Here is a 13784-nt window from a genome sequence, read left to right as displayed (position 1 = left end):
TTGGATCAGAGGTTATTGTGCTGTGTGTTCTTTCTTGTGGAGAATTAAGTTAAGAGAGTGTGTGGTGGCTGGAATTGGAATTGGGATGTGTGTTTCTGGTAAGATATCTACCAGACATCTTGGGGCACTACAGTGCCAGATCTAGAGGGGGTAAAAGACAGCCTTTTAATATAATTTTACAACAACGAATATGCATAGTGATAACCGAGCGCTATTGTTTAATTTCACATAAATATTTTTAGCACGAAAGCCACTGAGTCCCAATCCTAGAAGACAGTGTAACAGTGGATGATACCCCCTAATTTGAAATTCAATCTGGAAGTCAGAAAGCCATGCTTCACTGAAATAAAATTCATCTACACTGTTTGGAATTTCGGGAGGACGTGGACAGTGGGGAGGATGCTCCTAGCGCTTTCTTTCAAATTTGCAAACGTCAATCAAAATGCACGAGGGTACTCACAGCAGGGCCTACTCGGCCAAGTTCTCCAGGAAGTCCTGTGGTCCCAGGAGGGCCCTGAAGCCAACAAAACAGAAGGACAAACCGATTTATGCATACATTTGCAGCCCACCACAAATGCTACCAAAGATGATAAGACACAGGCTTAGAATTATCTATCTTTGCTAGTGCTGGCTTGCAGCGAGACAATAATTCATTTAACGAAACTCTAGTAGGAAACAGAGATTTCCTAAGTTGGTAATTTCCTATTTGGTGTTTGGTATCCCAATTTGGCAGAACAGGGGTCCTGTCCTTAGGAACTATGTAACATGATATAGGCAGGTCTATAAGCCCCACTGGTTAGTGTAGTAGATACAGGGTCAGGTCAGACGTTTAGAAATAGAACATTTCCTAGAATTTTAAAAATAAACAATGAAACAATACTTACAGGGGGTCCTGGAATGCCACGGCCCTAAAAGACCAAGTTAAGAATAGTTATGGCTTGTGCTTTAAATGTCATAGAAACATAGAGACATGGCTCAATTCACAGGAGCTGACACTCTCCCACCCTGTAAGTAGACAACTTATATAAAAAGAAAAAGAAAACTCTGGATTGGAGGAGCAATGTCACTCTGCCTCAGATGAAGCCAGAAGCTTGTTTCTGGCCCGCAAGCCTTCCTTTGATTCTATGCTGACCAGTACCATTTCGCTAAGGCTTTTAAACAGAAATTCAAAGAATCTGTGCGTGCTCTCCCTCCCACACAGAAGGGAAGAAGCTGTTCGTGCTTAGCCTCACTCAACGAGGTGCCTCACAACCAGATAACTAAAAGATTTTCTTCCTCTGTATACCAAACCTACATTAAAGACAACACAGCTTTATGGGGGGTAATAAATGATATTAGGCTCAGGCAAGTAATAGGCACAGAGGGGCAAAGAGGTCATTTTTTTTCAGAGTATTGGACTAGAGAGATAGCTCCTTGGTTGCAAGTGCTGGGAGCCCTTCGAGAGGACACAAATTCTGTTCCCAGGGCTGACATCAAGTGGTTTACACAATCTACAATGGAAATCCCAGGGAATGCAAGGCTCTGGCTTCCAAAGGTACTTGCATGCACATAATACACATGAATTCATGCAGGCTCATGCACACATAAATAAAAAGTAAATTGTTACAATAAAGATATTTCTCTTTAACAGTATTGTTATATTTCCACACACTAAGTATAGTAGATATTTAAATTAACTTGGTATCATTCCTGCAGTAAGGGATCTCTATGGAATATGCTATTTGGTTTTAAAGCTTCTCATTTTACCTCCCTCTCCCCTGTCTTTCATGTCCTGTGTTCACACCAGACTATACACAGTTATGGGTTGAAGCCACATGTTTATCCATCCCATCTCAATTCCCAACACAGAGAGCAGTACACAACAAACTCCAACAAGCAGGGAATCAGGCATAACTAATAAAACAAACAAGTCAGTCTCAGAAAGTGTTTTACTGAGACAAAACACCAAAACCAAAACATCAAGTCAGGGAGGAAAGGGTTTGTTCAGTTTACAATTCCACATTGCTGTTCATCAACAAAGAAAGGAAGTCAGGACAGAAACTCAAACAAGGAAAAAGCTGTAGGTAGGAGCTGATGCCATGGAGGAGTGCTGCTTACTGGCTTGCTTTTCTTGGCTTGCTCAGCCTGACTTCTTATAGAAGCAGGACAACCAGCCCAGGGATGGCAGCATCCACCATAAGCTGGGACTTTTCCATAGATCACTAGTTGAGAAAATGCCTTACAGCTGGATCTCATGGAGGCGTTTCCTCAACTGAGGCTCCATCCTCTCTGATGACTCTAGCTTGTGTCACATTAACACACAAAACCAGCCAGTACAGAAAGACAAGCATCACCGTTTTTTTATTTTGTTCTTGTTAGGAGTCCTAGATTTTATATAGATCCATGCAATCATGATCTAAAAAGCAGAAGTGCAACTGTCTTGGGAGCCCATAGAAAGGGGTGAGTGGGGGAGCACCCTCTTAGAGGCAAAGGGGAGGGGGCTAGGATGGGGGTTTGTGGAGGGGAGACCAGGAAGGGGGACAACAATTGAAATGCAAATAAATAAAATAGCCAATTAATGAAAGAAAGGAAGAAAGAAAGAAAGAAAGAAAGAAAGAAAGAAAGAAAGAGAGAAGAAAGGAAGAAAGGAAGAAAGGGAAGGGTTGATAATAGGAAGCAAAACAAAGGAGGTCAAGAGACAACAGCCAAGGGAGCCAAGAGCAAGCAAGAAGGGAGAAGCGAGTCTAGAAAGCACGTGTACGCGAGCACATGAGCACACACACACACACACACACACACACACACACACATGTGCGCACATGCGCACATGCAGAGAGAACACTGCACTTCCCTGTTGAGCGACGTGGGGCCAAGGCGAGTGAAGAGCTAGCTCCTTGGTTGAGATTTTATCAGATATGCAGCTGTGAGTGGCCGGATGCACGGCTGAGAGTTAAATTATTAAACCATGCCTGGATTATTGCTATTATTGCTCAAGGAATGTTTTCTGGCATTGAGATAGAACCAGCAGTTACACCTAGGCAATGTGGCTCAAATCTGTAATCCCAGCCCCCAGGAGGCTGAGGCAGAAAGATCACTGAAGCCATCCTGGACTACATGGTGGACTCCAGGTCAGCCTGGCGAGAGGATCCGACTCTGTCTCAAAATTAAATTATGTTAAGAAATCTCACCTGATATGGATGTTTATTTTATTCCATACATTTAAGCTCTTCTACTCACAATAGGTACATATATGCCTACTATGTATAGTTATATAGAATAAGTCATATGCCCTTTGCCTTGCGTGTTATATAGAACACTGCGTTGCACTTTTCCTCACTGTGGCAGAGTTTTACCTAAAGATGCATTTTTAGTTTTGCTGCTTTACTGCTTAGAATACTTACTGGAAATCCACGAGACCCAGGCACACCAGGTTCTCCCTAAAATTAATAAATAAATAAATAAATAAATAAATAAATAAATAAATAAATAAATCGCTTCACTGTAGTATTTGCCACATATGCACTCTTCATACTACCTACTCTTTGTAGCACAAATATGAATTTATGCAAATTGAATGGATACCAACATCATTAATACAGTCCACCTGACGCTCAGTGTTTCAGTTGACTTCCGAAATCGAATGCCTTTCTTCTGAGGCATTTTTGTTGGCATTTGAGGACACTGTATAAATATTTGTGATAGCTAACTTACTTTTTGTCCCCTTGGTCCAACGGAGCCCGGGGACCCATCAGGTCCTGTTAATCCCTAATGAAGCAAGAAAAATAGTGTCAGTACTCTCATAAGAGCCCTAGAAAATAACACTGAGGAAAGTTTTTAACTAGTTATGTGTAGTTTGGTAGCCCATGGGTAACACGAGTACTGATGAAGTGATACTTTCCAATAGATCCCTCTTTTAAAACATTTACCATAGACTCTGCTTTTGGCTTCTGTTGAAAATTTGTCAGTTTAGTAACTGCACTGTCTCGGGTTCAACAGTTTAATGGGATTTTTAAACCTCTGCTTTGAGAAAATACAACGTAACAGTTGCAGTGCTCTTCAGTTGAGCCAAATGGACATTGACTCCACCCATTTGCCAGATTTATGTAAATACTTTACCTACAAAATAAAAATATCATGTGTCTTTCTAGATGTGGAACCACAATGCCTTGAAAGCTAATGCAACATTTTCTTAATGTGGAATAAATACAAATCATTTTAAACCCTCCAGCCGTTTTCTAGCAAACCGATAACTTAGTGAAGAATATTAACTTTTAGTTTAAAAGAGCTTGAAAGCATGCATTTTCCCTAGTAAAAACATGTAACAATGTGTACTACCCGCGCTGCATAGCTTAAGCCTAGAGTCTTTGTCTAGCCGTCATATCTCATGCTAAGATGTATTAAATGCATTTTCTATCCATTTTATCATTTCTATTAATACTTATGTCATCATCTTCTTCCATAAAAAGAAGAAATGGAACCATGATAACAAGCCAAATCTGGTTATTAACCACAACGTGACACTTCTTTGCCTCCTCGGATTCTTTCGACGCCTGGCCATCTTCATAAACATTGACCTTTCAGAATAATGTTTTAATTAACTACTCCTGCTGTGAAACATCTCCGAGAGCTGCAGGCTTTGTCCATTCACAGAATGAAAAGCATCTCACGTCATGCCTAGATGGCGTCACAAAGTTTAACCATAGCCCCTATACGTGATTGCACTTCTTCTCCCTGTCTTATTTGGGTCCTGTAAGAAGAAAACAGTTAACAGGGCTTTCTGAGCATCCTCAAGCAAACAGCACCTGCAGTAATCCCTCTATGGATCATTGTCCACAATGTAACATAGTTGGTCCTTTGGATACAAGGTTATAGGCAGACTCCAGTGTCTCTATTCTGCTTGACAACAAAAGAAAGGAAAATTCAGCTTTGATGGGTGCAGGGAGGCGGGACTGGAGATACAGCGAGCACACACGGCATGCACAATTTTCAAAATCCAATTTGCAATAAAACCCTCTAAATCTAATTTCAAAGGTATTACAGAGGAGTAATCTCTCCAATGGCAGGGGGAATTGCCTTCATATGAATGTTTATGCAGACAGACCTCCATATAGAATAATATCGGAGCTGTGCCGTGAGCCTTCCCACCACCATTTGTCAGGGGTCGCCACCATTTCTTATTTCCTGCCAGCATCCCAGCAGCTCAGCTGAGGGCAACAGGGCGCACCACTAGAAGCACAGCTGTAATACAAGTCTACCAAAAATCTACTGCACATGGGAAACGGGGTCCCACTCTTGGATTCTGACAAACGACTCCTCCAACTGTCATTTTGTTAAACATCACCAAAAAGATAAGTTTCACAGTGAAATGAAGAGCAGAAGACAAAGAGATTGGAGATCAAGGTCCCTCAGTTCACTGTCCAAAGAGCTCTTCCAGGCCTCCCTAAGTGTTTTATTCTCTGAGCTTTGGGCAGAGTGGTTGGTACGCTCTGAGGGGGTTACTTCTCACTGTTCTCAGAAACGTCCTTTCTCAGTTACAGTGAAAGGCTTTAACATCAACTCAATGAGAGGGGAATAAGAAAACTCCCCATCTGCAGCAGTCACAAGTGACTCTGATCAAAGGTTGAAGGAGATGATACATTAAAGTATTTACACGCAATCATTGAATGCCAATTGTAAGTGATTTTCAACACTTTTACTGTAGTATGTGTCCTTCATCCTAGCTGGTAACATGGGGACTAAAACATCTACTATCACTCTTTTTCTCTATTCTTCCCAACCACTCATCTATTAAGAAGATGAAACCCAGCCCATTCGGATGCCAAGACCATAGACAGATTAAGAACCTCATTGGTATCTCCTAGAGAAAGACCTGAATTGCCTAAAATGAATTCAATAAATACAAAAGTCTCTGTGGTCTTAGCAGGTACATAACTCTGGATCTCCGAGGAAATTATTTAACCTTATAAGTTTTTCACTTTCCTTTTTATGGGAAAATAGCATTAGAATGATCTACTTTCTAGGTGAGGGTAAAGCCAAAGGGGGTAGTATCTGAGATGGTGCTTGAGGGAAATACTCCAAGCATGAAAAGACCACAGCTAAGTTCTCTCAGATCTAAGGAATGCTAAAATGCTGGTGTGTGTGGGGGGTTTCTCCCTTTTTCCCACCTCTTTTTCCCTCTGTCTTGTGCTTTCTTCTTCTGTCCTGGGTTTCTTCTTATGGACCATTTCAGGGTCAAAGGTAATGCTCTAAGAAGCCTGTACGACTTCTGATATTATAATGTCTTTTTCGCACTACGGAGCTATCAATATAGACAAAGAAGAACTGTGTATTTGTTTTCCCAATCTATTACAAATTTCAAAGCATGTTCATGTGTTTATCCAAATAGGAATACATAATGTTAAGAAAGCAGGGGGGATTTTTTTCTGATTTGAGTTATTAAAAAAAAAGAGTGGTTAAGCAAGTTTAAAAAGCACCATTAATCTGAGGAACTAGCTGGGCCCCGTGGTGCATGCCTATAATTTTCTAACACTGGAGGCAGGATTTTGAGTCGCAGGTCCAGCAAGTCTGCTCAGCAAGATCTTATATACATAAGCAAACAGATAGTCTGAGGGACAGTTACGCCCAGCATTCTGTCTGAAATCAACAGGAAGACAGAATTTCAGATGAATGGTTTATGTTTCAACTACATTTTTAAAAATCTAATCAGAAACTTTCTCTTCCTCCAAAACAAAAGGCTGGCAGAAGTTCAAAAGCAAAATAGAAAGTCAGCTTATATTACATTAGGAACTGACCTAGTGGCCTAGAGTTGTCAGACAATTTTCCTATGAGTTGATGATTTCAAATAATTCGCTCTCTAAGACCTCGATAGCCAGTAAGTTACATAACCTCATTTGTATCCAAACACCTAGATGCTTATGCGTTGCCATTTGAAACCCACAAAAGAAAAAGAAATTAAGCTAGGAGTTTTGAACTGTAAGACAAAGTCTGTCTCCTGAAACACTAAATAACACGGAAAAATATACGCCCTCACCAAGCAAATCGCAGCAGAAGAGGCGTGTCTGAGTAACAGCTAAAATGTAGCTGGTTTGTTCTCTCAGAACAATGGAGCTTTTAAAAACTTGCAAAACCTCTTGGAAATGACAGGTGCATGTTTGGGGGTGCTTTCTTTCTTTAGAAAAGCCTGGAGGGTTTGCAAAACAAGTGATAGTTGGTTGGGAAGGTGACTTTAAGGAACCCTGGGAAATAAATGCCATCTCTTTGCAAGCCAGAGATAAAATCAGGTTCTCAGGAAGGACCAAGGCAACTATGCGCAGCTGTGGGGGGAGAGGGGGTGCTGAGAAAGCCGAACTTATGTCACTCTGGAGAAATAGCATTTACCATGTAGTTGAGCATCTGAATGACTTCCCAAACTGATTTTTAACTTCCCATTTTCCAAGCTGATTTTTAATGTCTTGTTTATCTGTGCCAAGAACTTCCTGCCCCTACTGTATCCCAACACACTCGGCACCCTGAGCAAACTTTCATTTAAAAAAAAAGCATTCCTGGGAATTGAAATACTTTCTGTTCTTTCCTATGCCCACCCTGTTTTCTGTTGGTGTTGGGTTTTTCCCTGAATTTTAAAATTATTTTCTTATTTTGTGTGTGTTGGGTGTTTTGCCTATATGTGTACTCGTGCACCATGTTCGTTGGTTGAATTTCCCAGAGACCAAAAGAGAGCCTCAGATCTGGAACGGTTGTGAGCTGCCCTGTGGGTGCTGGGGATTGAACCCTGGTCCTCAGGAAGAGCAGCACCAGCACCGACCAGCACCCATATGCCATCACCTTCTTCCCTATGCAGGCAGTGGAGGTGACAGTTTATAGGCTGAATAGAGAGTGACTGTTAGAGACTAGAACCGCTGACTTCAACCTTCACAGGACATTTTGCAGGGCACCACAATGTTTCTCCCCCCGCCCTCTGTCTCTCCTCTCCCTCCCCCTTCCTCCCCCCCACCCTCCACGCACACACACTAGCACTCTATACTCACATCAGCTCCTGGAGTGCCTGGCTTGCCTGGTGCTCCTGGCTTGCCCGGGTCTCCAGGAGGACCCTGAGCAGCGGAGAGAGAAAAAAATGAAGCAAAGTTGAGATTCTTCAAACACACCCACGTCTACAAAACACAACTTAAGGAAGGAAGTGTGGCACCATGATGCCAATCAACTTACCGGAGGTCCGGGGGGACCCTTTGGACCTCGGTCACCCTGCAGACACAGAGAAAGGAGTAAAAGTAATGCGTGAGTAAGAGTACCTGAGGTCCCACCAAAGAGTCTCGGGCATGCGCACCACAAAGATGTTGGCAGAAGCCAGGCTCTAAAGATAGTTGCTGTCCCAAGGGTCCACAGGCACAGAACTAGTCTCTTTTCTAACAATTCCCAAGCTACAGTATTAAATCTAGAACTTTCACTACCGCCAGTATTAGTTCTATGGGAGTGACAGGGAGGAAGGGGCCACCTGGCCCTTTCTAACAAGCCATCCAAAGCTGAAGAAATAATGAAAAAGGGATGGGTTAGAGAACAAAGGACATAGAAACTTACATCAATACCATCTATGCCCGGAACTCCAGGAGGCCCGGGAGGCCCCGGAGGCCCCTGCTCACCCGGAGGACCTCTCTGCCAAAAAACAATGCAAGGGTTAGTGGAGAATAACGTGCACACAGAGCAAGCACGCTGGGTCCTTATTCCCTACACACACACACACACACACACACACACACACACACACACACACACACACATCGGCAAAGACGCCTCTCTGGTAGATAGGTTTTTGAACCAAAACAGTGTTTCCAACATTCCACTAGGTAAACTGTCCAAGGAGAAACAGAAGAGTGGATGTCTTTAAATGGAAGGGGAGTTCACTGGGCCTCGCCTACCCAGAATACATTAAAAAGAAGGGGGATGGATATCTAATGTCCACTTACAGCCAAAGGGAGTTAAGAAATAAGTATCAGGGTCATTCGATACCTCCACTGCCGATCAGTCATTTGTCTCAAACAGAGCAGGTAAGACTGAATCAGCCCCAGGACAAACAGTTACTTTACCACCGCAAGCCTTTCTTTGTCCAGTAGACTGGGAGCCGAGTTGGGGGACGGTGGGGGGGGGCAGTAGGTTTGGGAGGTATGCGGCAGGAGAGCCTTGCATTCAGGAGCCTGACCTCATTTCACTTCCACCAGCAGTGACACTCCCTGACAAGAGGTCTTTGCACCTCGCTTCAAAAGCTACACAAATTTCTAACAGACCCTTAGCTTGTGAGGCCTTGTGTCGCTTGCAGACAGCTGTTTTGACAGGTCTACAGGGAATACTGGCGCCTGAAACAGTATAAACGTGTTGCTTTAGGGAACACTTTTTTTCCTCCCCCTCTGCTTCTAGAGGGAGGAGGGGGAAAGGGAGAGAGAGAGAGAGGGAAAGGCTGCTTTAATCAGGAAAGACTTTGTTTTCCTGAACTCCAAGGACCAGACAGGTTACAATGGGGTCTCTGTAAGTGAAACCTCAAACCTTCCCTGGCCTCCCTGCCAGGAGCCAGGGGAAGGGGGCGGGAGGGGGGCAGTCTAGGGAGAAGTTGCTGGAGTTCTGGTGGATACAGGGCTACCAGGCTTCAGTCCTAAATCGCTAGCAGAATCTCGAGGTTTAGTGGTTTTTCTACAGCAGCAGGAGCTAGAGAAGGCTTTTCTGAATTTTTTGAGCGTGACCCAGGGTTGAGGGAAGAGGTAAGAAACAAGAACAAACAGCAAATGTGTAAGCCCTAGTCTTGAATCATGGGTCACCCTCAGTGCCTTTAGAGTCCAAGTGGGGAAACAGCCCCTTTCCCCCACATCGAAGGATCATCGGGGGCTACCCATAAGCACTTGCTGGAGGTGCTTCAGGCTGCAGGGGAGCTGGCCTGGGAGCTCTGAGGGTATTCCATGGCTTCTCGCAACCAGGACAGCTTCACCACCACCTACTTTTCCTGTCACATGCTTGGGAAGCGGAGTGTTTTAATTTTTTTGACCCCAGCTTACCTCATCGGTGGTCTGGCTGGTCTGCGGACAAAAAAGATGGAGAAAAGTAAGGTGCCCGGCAAAGTCGCACAACTTACTTGAGCAGCACATAAGCGAAGCCCCGACAGCATCAGTGACAACCCAAGTGCTCCTCTTCCCCAGGCAGTCCAGGCCATCCCTGTTGCTCTCTGCCAATCCTCTGGCCTGGCTCTGCAGCCCGATGCCCTCTAGACTTCTAGACCCCGCTAAATGCATAAAACGGCACTTGGACCTCCTAATCCACCCAGGGTAGTGGTTGCAAAGGTGACTGGCCAAGGGGACCTGGGTTCCTTCTCTTTATGAATGGCCCTGGAGAGGGTCCTGGGGATTGGAGGAGAGCAAACTGGCCGGGAGGAGGGATAGAATGACAACAGTCCCCGTTAACCCTTTCCTGGCAACTGCACCAAGACCTAAATGCACAGTTCTTCCTCAACCCCACCCTCCTCAGTGTAGCCTCTGGCTGTCCCCAGAGTCTGCCAAGGGTCTGTGCCCTACAGGGGAGCAGACCCCCTCCCCAGTTCTCCTGCAGAGACACTTCCAAGTGGTGATGGTAAGCAGGTAAGCCACCAAACGGAGAACCAGACACAGGTCTGTTGGTGATGGTTCCTACAGCCAAGTTGCAAGGAGAACTTGTGTTTCTTCAATTCAAAGCTACTCAGTACAGCAAAGCACTACTCCAGGGAAAGAGACACACGCAGAGAGACTAGCAAACGTCTAGACAGTGACCTGGGGAGAAGCGGCTATAGCAGGGGCTTCGAGCACTCACTGTGATTCTGACTGGCAGTTCATGGCACGTCTCTCTCCGGGGTCTCAGGGGGTCACAGTGAATCAGCATCCACTGGAGTTCAAACTGGTGAAAAGCAACACAGTACGGGTTACGTCCAGAGGAGTAGCGTTGTCGTTGGTTGTTGTGGCTGTTCAGTGTGGTCTGTAATCCTTACTAGAACGGAAGCCGTTTGAACTTAGCTCAGTGAAGCACGGCCCTAGCTTTTGCCTGAGCACAATTTCTAACGGAGATGGCTGGCGGCCTCCCCAAATTCCTCTGTCTTGGTGCTCCCACCAAGGATACCTTCATTTTGATTCCTGGAATCAGACCACTGGTGCTGACTTCCGATTTCTGTCCTCACCACAACTTCCAGAAGTAGATGCTATTAAAATGAGGTACACAGAGGACAAAAAAGTGTCCAAAGCACTAGCCAGGAAGAAGCGTCAAAGAATGCCCTGAGAAGCAGGCCTATCCCGTCCACGGGAAATACTTCTGCTAAAACTTCACCTGCGAGATCAAAGACAGATATAGCAAGAGGTCACTGCAGAGACCACAAATGGAAGAAATAAAATGTAGTCCTGGAGGAAACATCCCCATGGAGAGGTAGAGAAATCTAGAACTTGATGGCAGTGGAAGGGGGGCTCAAACTATTCAAATACTGGATACTATTGTTCAGTATTTAAAGAGAGATAAACTTCTAAAGACTTAAAAGCCAGTGCAAATAATGTCTGATTCTCTCAGTAGGGTATTAAGGGAGGAAAATTAAAGCAAGAAAGAAGCAGAGGAAGCCAAGCATTGCCAGGTCTAAATCTGAAGAAACCCTTAAACGACAAGGCAAAGATAACCTTGCAAATCCCACCAGAAGTCAAAAGCCATGCAGGGCCATCTTCTAGGGAGGCAGATTCCTTGTTCTGCGATGGAAATCAGGTCCGCATGTCTTGGTCAGTAAATTCTACTGGCCCTAGCAGACAGTTAGGTGACCGGGTCTCAAATCTAAACACTGCTGCTTCTTTCTTAATGATTTCCATTCCTTCCCGCCTGCCAATTGGACCAGCTCTAGAAAGATATGGGATGCATTTCTGCCAGCTCTAGAAAGATGTGGGATGCATTTTTCGCCATTGCTGCAGACACCACCACCACCCAACCCCCATGCCCCCGCCCAGAGTTGGCCCTGGGTAGAAAACGGAAGTTGAGACACAGCACAGCAAAGTTCTTCCTTTCCAATAAACTTAGGAAGAATCAAGCCAAAGGAGAACACCTGTCTTACAAGAGGGGAACTCATGGAGCCAAGTGAAATAAAACCCCTGAGCTGCTATCAGGACCTTCTTGAAGGTGGAAGATTATGTCTAGGTTCTGCAGCACGGTGCCGTGCTGACTTTGCAGTAGAACCCAGACATCCCTCAACAGATTTGCCCAGCTCCCCAGCCTCTTAGAGTTAAATCACTTCAGCCAAACACTACTTTTATCAGAGTCGTCTCATTTACTGGGAAGAAAAGAACCGGTTTAGTTTTATTTCGAACGGCAGTAGGAGTTTTAAAAGGAAGACGGAAAGTGAAATAGGAATAATTTTTTACTTAATGGCAGTGGAGTATGTGTCATCGAAGGCTGGTGACAGATAAAGTGAGACAAGGGGGTCGATTCATTCCAGCGGGTCACAGAGCTAGGAAGGGGCAGAGGATTTCCAAGGTTTCCTAATTGATAACTTTTCTACCTCACCTCCCAACATTTCTGAATAACGCTCACTAGCTCCACAGCATGTCGTGTTTCTGACACGGGTAATCAATGCCTTTGTCAACCGGGCATCTATGTGAAAGAGGGATAGAAAAGAAAAGAAAGGGAGAAATGAAAACTTCGTACGCTCATCTATCGTCTTCTAGAACCTCCAGAGCTGGACTAAGCAACTTTCATTGGGATTCAAAACTGTCCCCATCTTGTGCGTTCACTGCAGAAACATGCCCAGGAAGGTCCTCTAAATATCAACATCTGTGTCTATACGCCATCACAGTCTCATGTGTGTGGCAAAATAGCACATGGAAGAGAGAATTATCTTTCCTTTCCCAATAGCCACATAAGAACTTAACCAGAATCTGAAAAGATAGATTCCTCATTCCCAATCTTCGAACTAAAAGACGACTCCACCCAATCTTGTTCACTAACTCTTGTGTGAGCTGGTCGTTCGAGCCAGGTAGTCACTGTGGGTGGATAAGACTTTCGTTTTGAAAAGTGATTCGCCCCGATAAGCATTAATTATATGGCCATCCAGGAAACCTAAATCCTTTGTTTAAATAGTTCATCAAAGTTACTTATTACAAACGTGAAATACTTCATTAAGCTGTCATCTCAAAAAAAAAAAGAAAAGAAAAGAAATGCTCTCTGAATAAATTGGTGTATCCGATTAAATATGCAGAAAATGCAATTGTGGCACCCAAAAAACAGGGCCGTGAAACGTATTTCATCTGTGAATACAAGCTGAGCTGTTCAAAGTGCCACCATAGATCAAGGTTTTTTGAACACATCTGCGTATCCCCATAAACACCACCTACGCGCTAATAATCATCTATACAACAACCATTTTTTGGCATGCAATGTGAATTTCAATTTGCATGCTAATTATTTTGAGGAAGATTGGCAGAGTGCTTTTGTAAAAAGTCCCTTTCATTAAACCGCTAAAATGCTGATTTCCACATTTCTCGTTTTCATACCTGGGCTCCTCTTCACTCTTTGAATATTCACTGACAAAATAGACGTGACAAATATTTTAATTTGGTCCTCAGTCAACATCTTAAAAAAAAAAAACCCAGGATAAAGAAAGCATTGAGGAAATGAATATGAAAGTCAGTCAGTCCCATCTCCACAAACAGTTCCCAGTCTGTAAGGGGAGAAAAATGTGAATAGAGAAACAAAACCTTCTAAAAATCTACTAAGCTACTAAGAACACAATAGGAGATGCCATCTCTTCTACCTCCTTCTCTTGAGGTGTGTGGGAA

At 44.0% G+C, this 13784-nt stretch overlaps 1 protein-coding gene across 2 annotated transcripts in view; it reads right to left on the bottom strand.

Annotated features, from left to right (window-relative positions):
• The window catches only part of Col9a1 (collagen type IX alpha 1 chain), an 83189-nt gene that overhangs the window by 52692 nt on the left and 16713 nt on the right, over nucleotides 1-13784 (bottom strand). The window contains 9 exon segments of one of the 2 annotated variants that reach the window (NM_001100842.1): nucleotides 461-514; nucleotides 885-908; nucleotides 3381-3416; nucleotides 3691-3744; nucleotides 8004-8066; nucleotides 8182-8217; nucleotides 8551-8625; nucleotides 10014-10034; nucleotides 10798-10881. In NM_001100842.1, coding sequence (NP_001094312.1) covers nucleotides 461-514; nucleotides 885-908; nucleotides 3381-3416; nucleotides 3691-3744; nucleotides 8004-8066; nucleotides 8182-8217; nucleotides 8551-8625; nucleotides 10014-10034; nucleotides 10798-10881 — 447 coding nt within the window. 2 annotated transcript variants of the gene reach the window in all.

Source organism: Rattus norvegicus, chromosome 9 (genome assembly GCF_036323735.1).
Source record: "Rattus norvegicus strain BN/NHsdMcwi chromosome 9, GRCr8, whole genome shotgun sequence".
Lineage (NCBI taxonomy): Eukaryota > Metazoa > Chordata > Mammalia > Rodentia > Muridae > Rattus > Rattus norvegicus.
The sequence above is the reverse complement of the archived record's forward strand: the minus strand, read 5'-3'. Positions and strand labels throughout refer to the sequence as shown.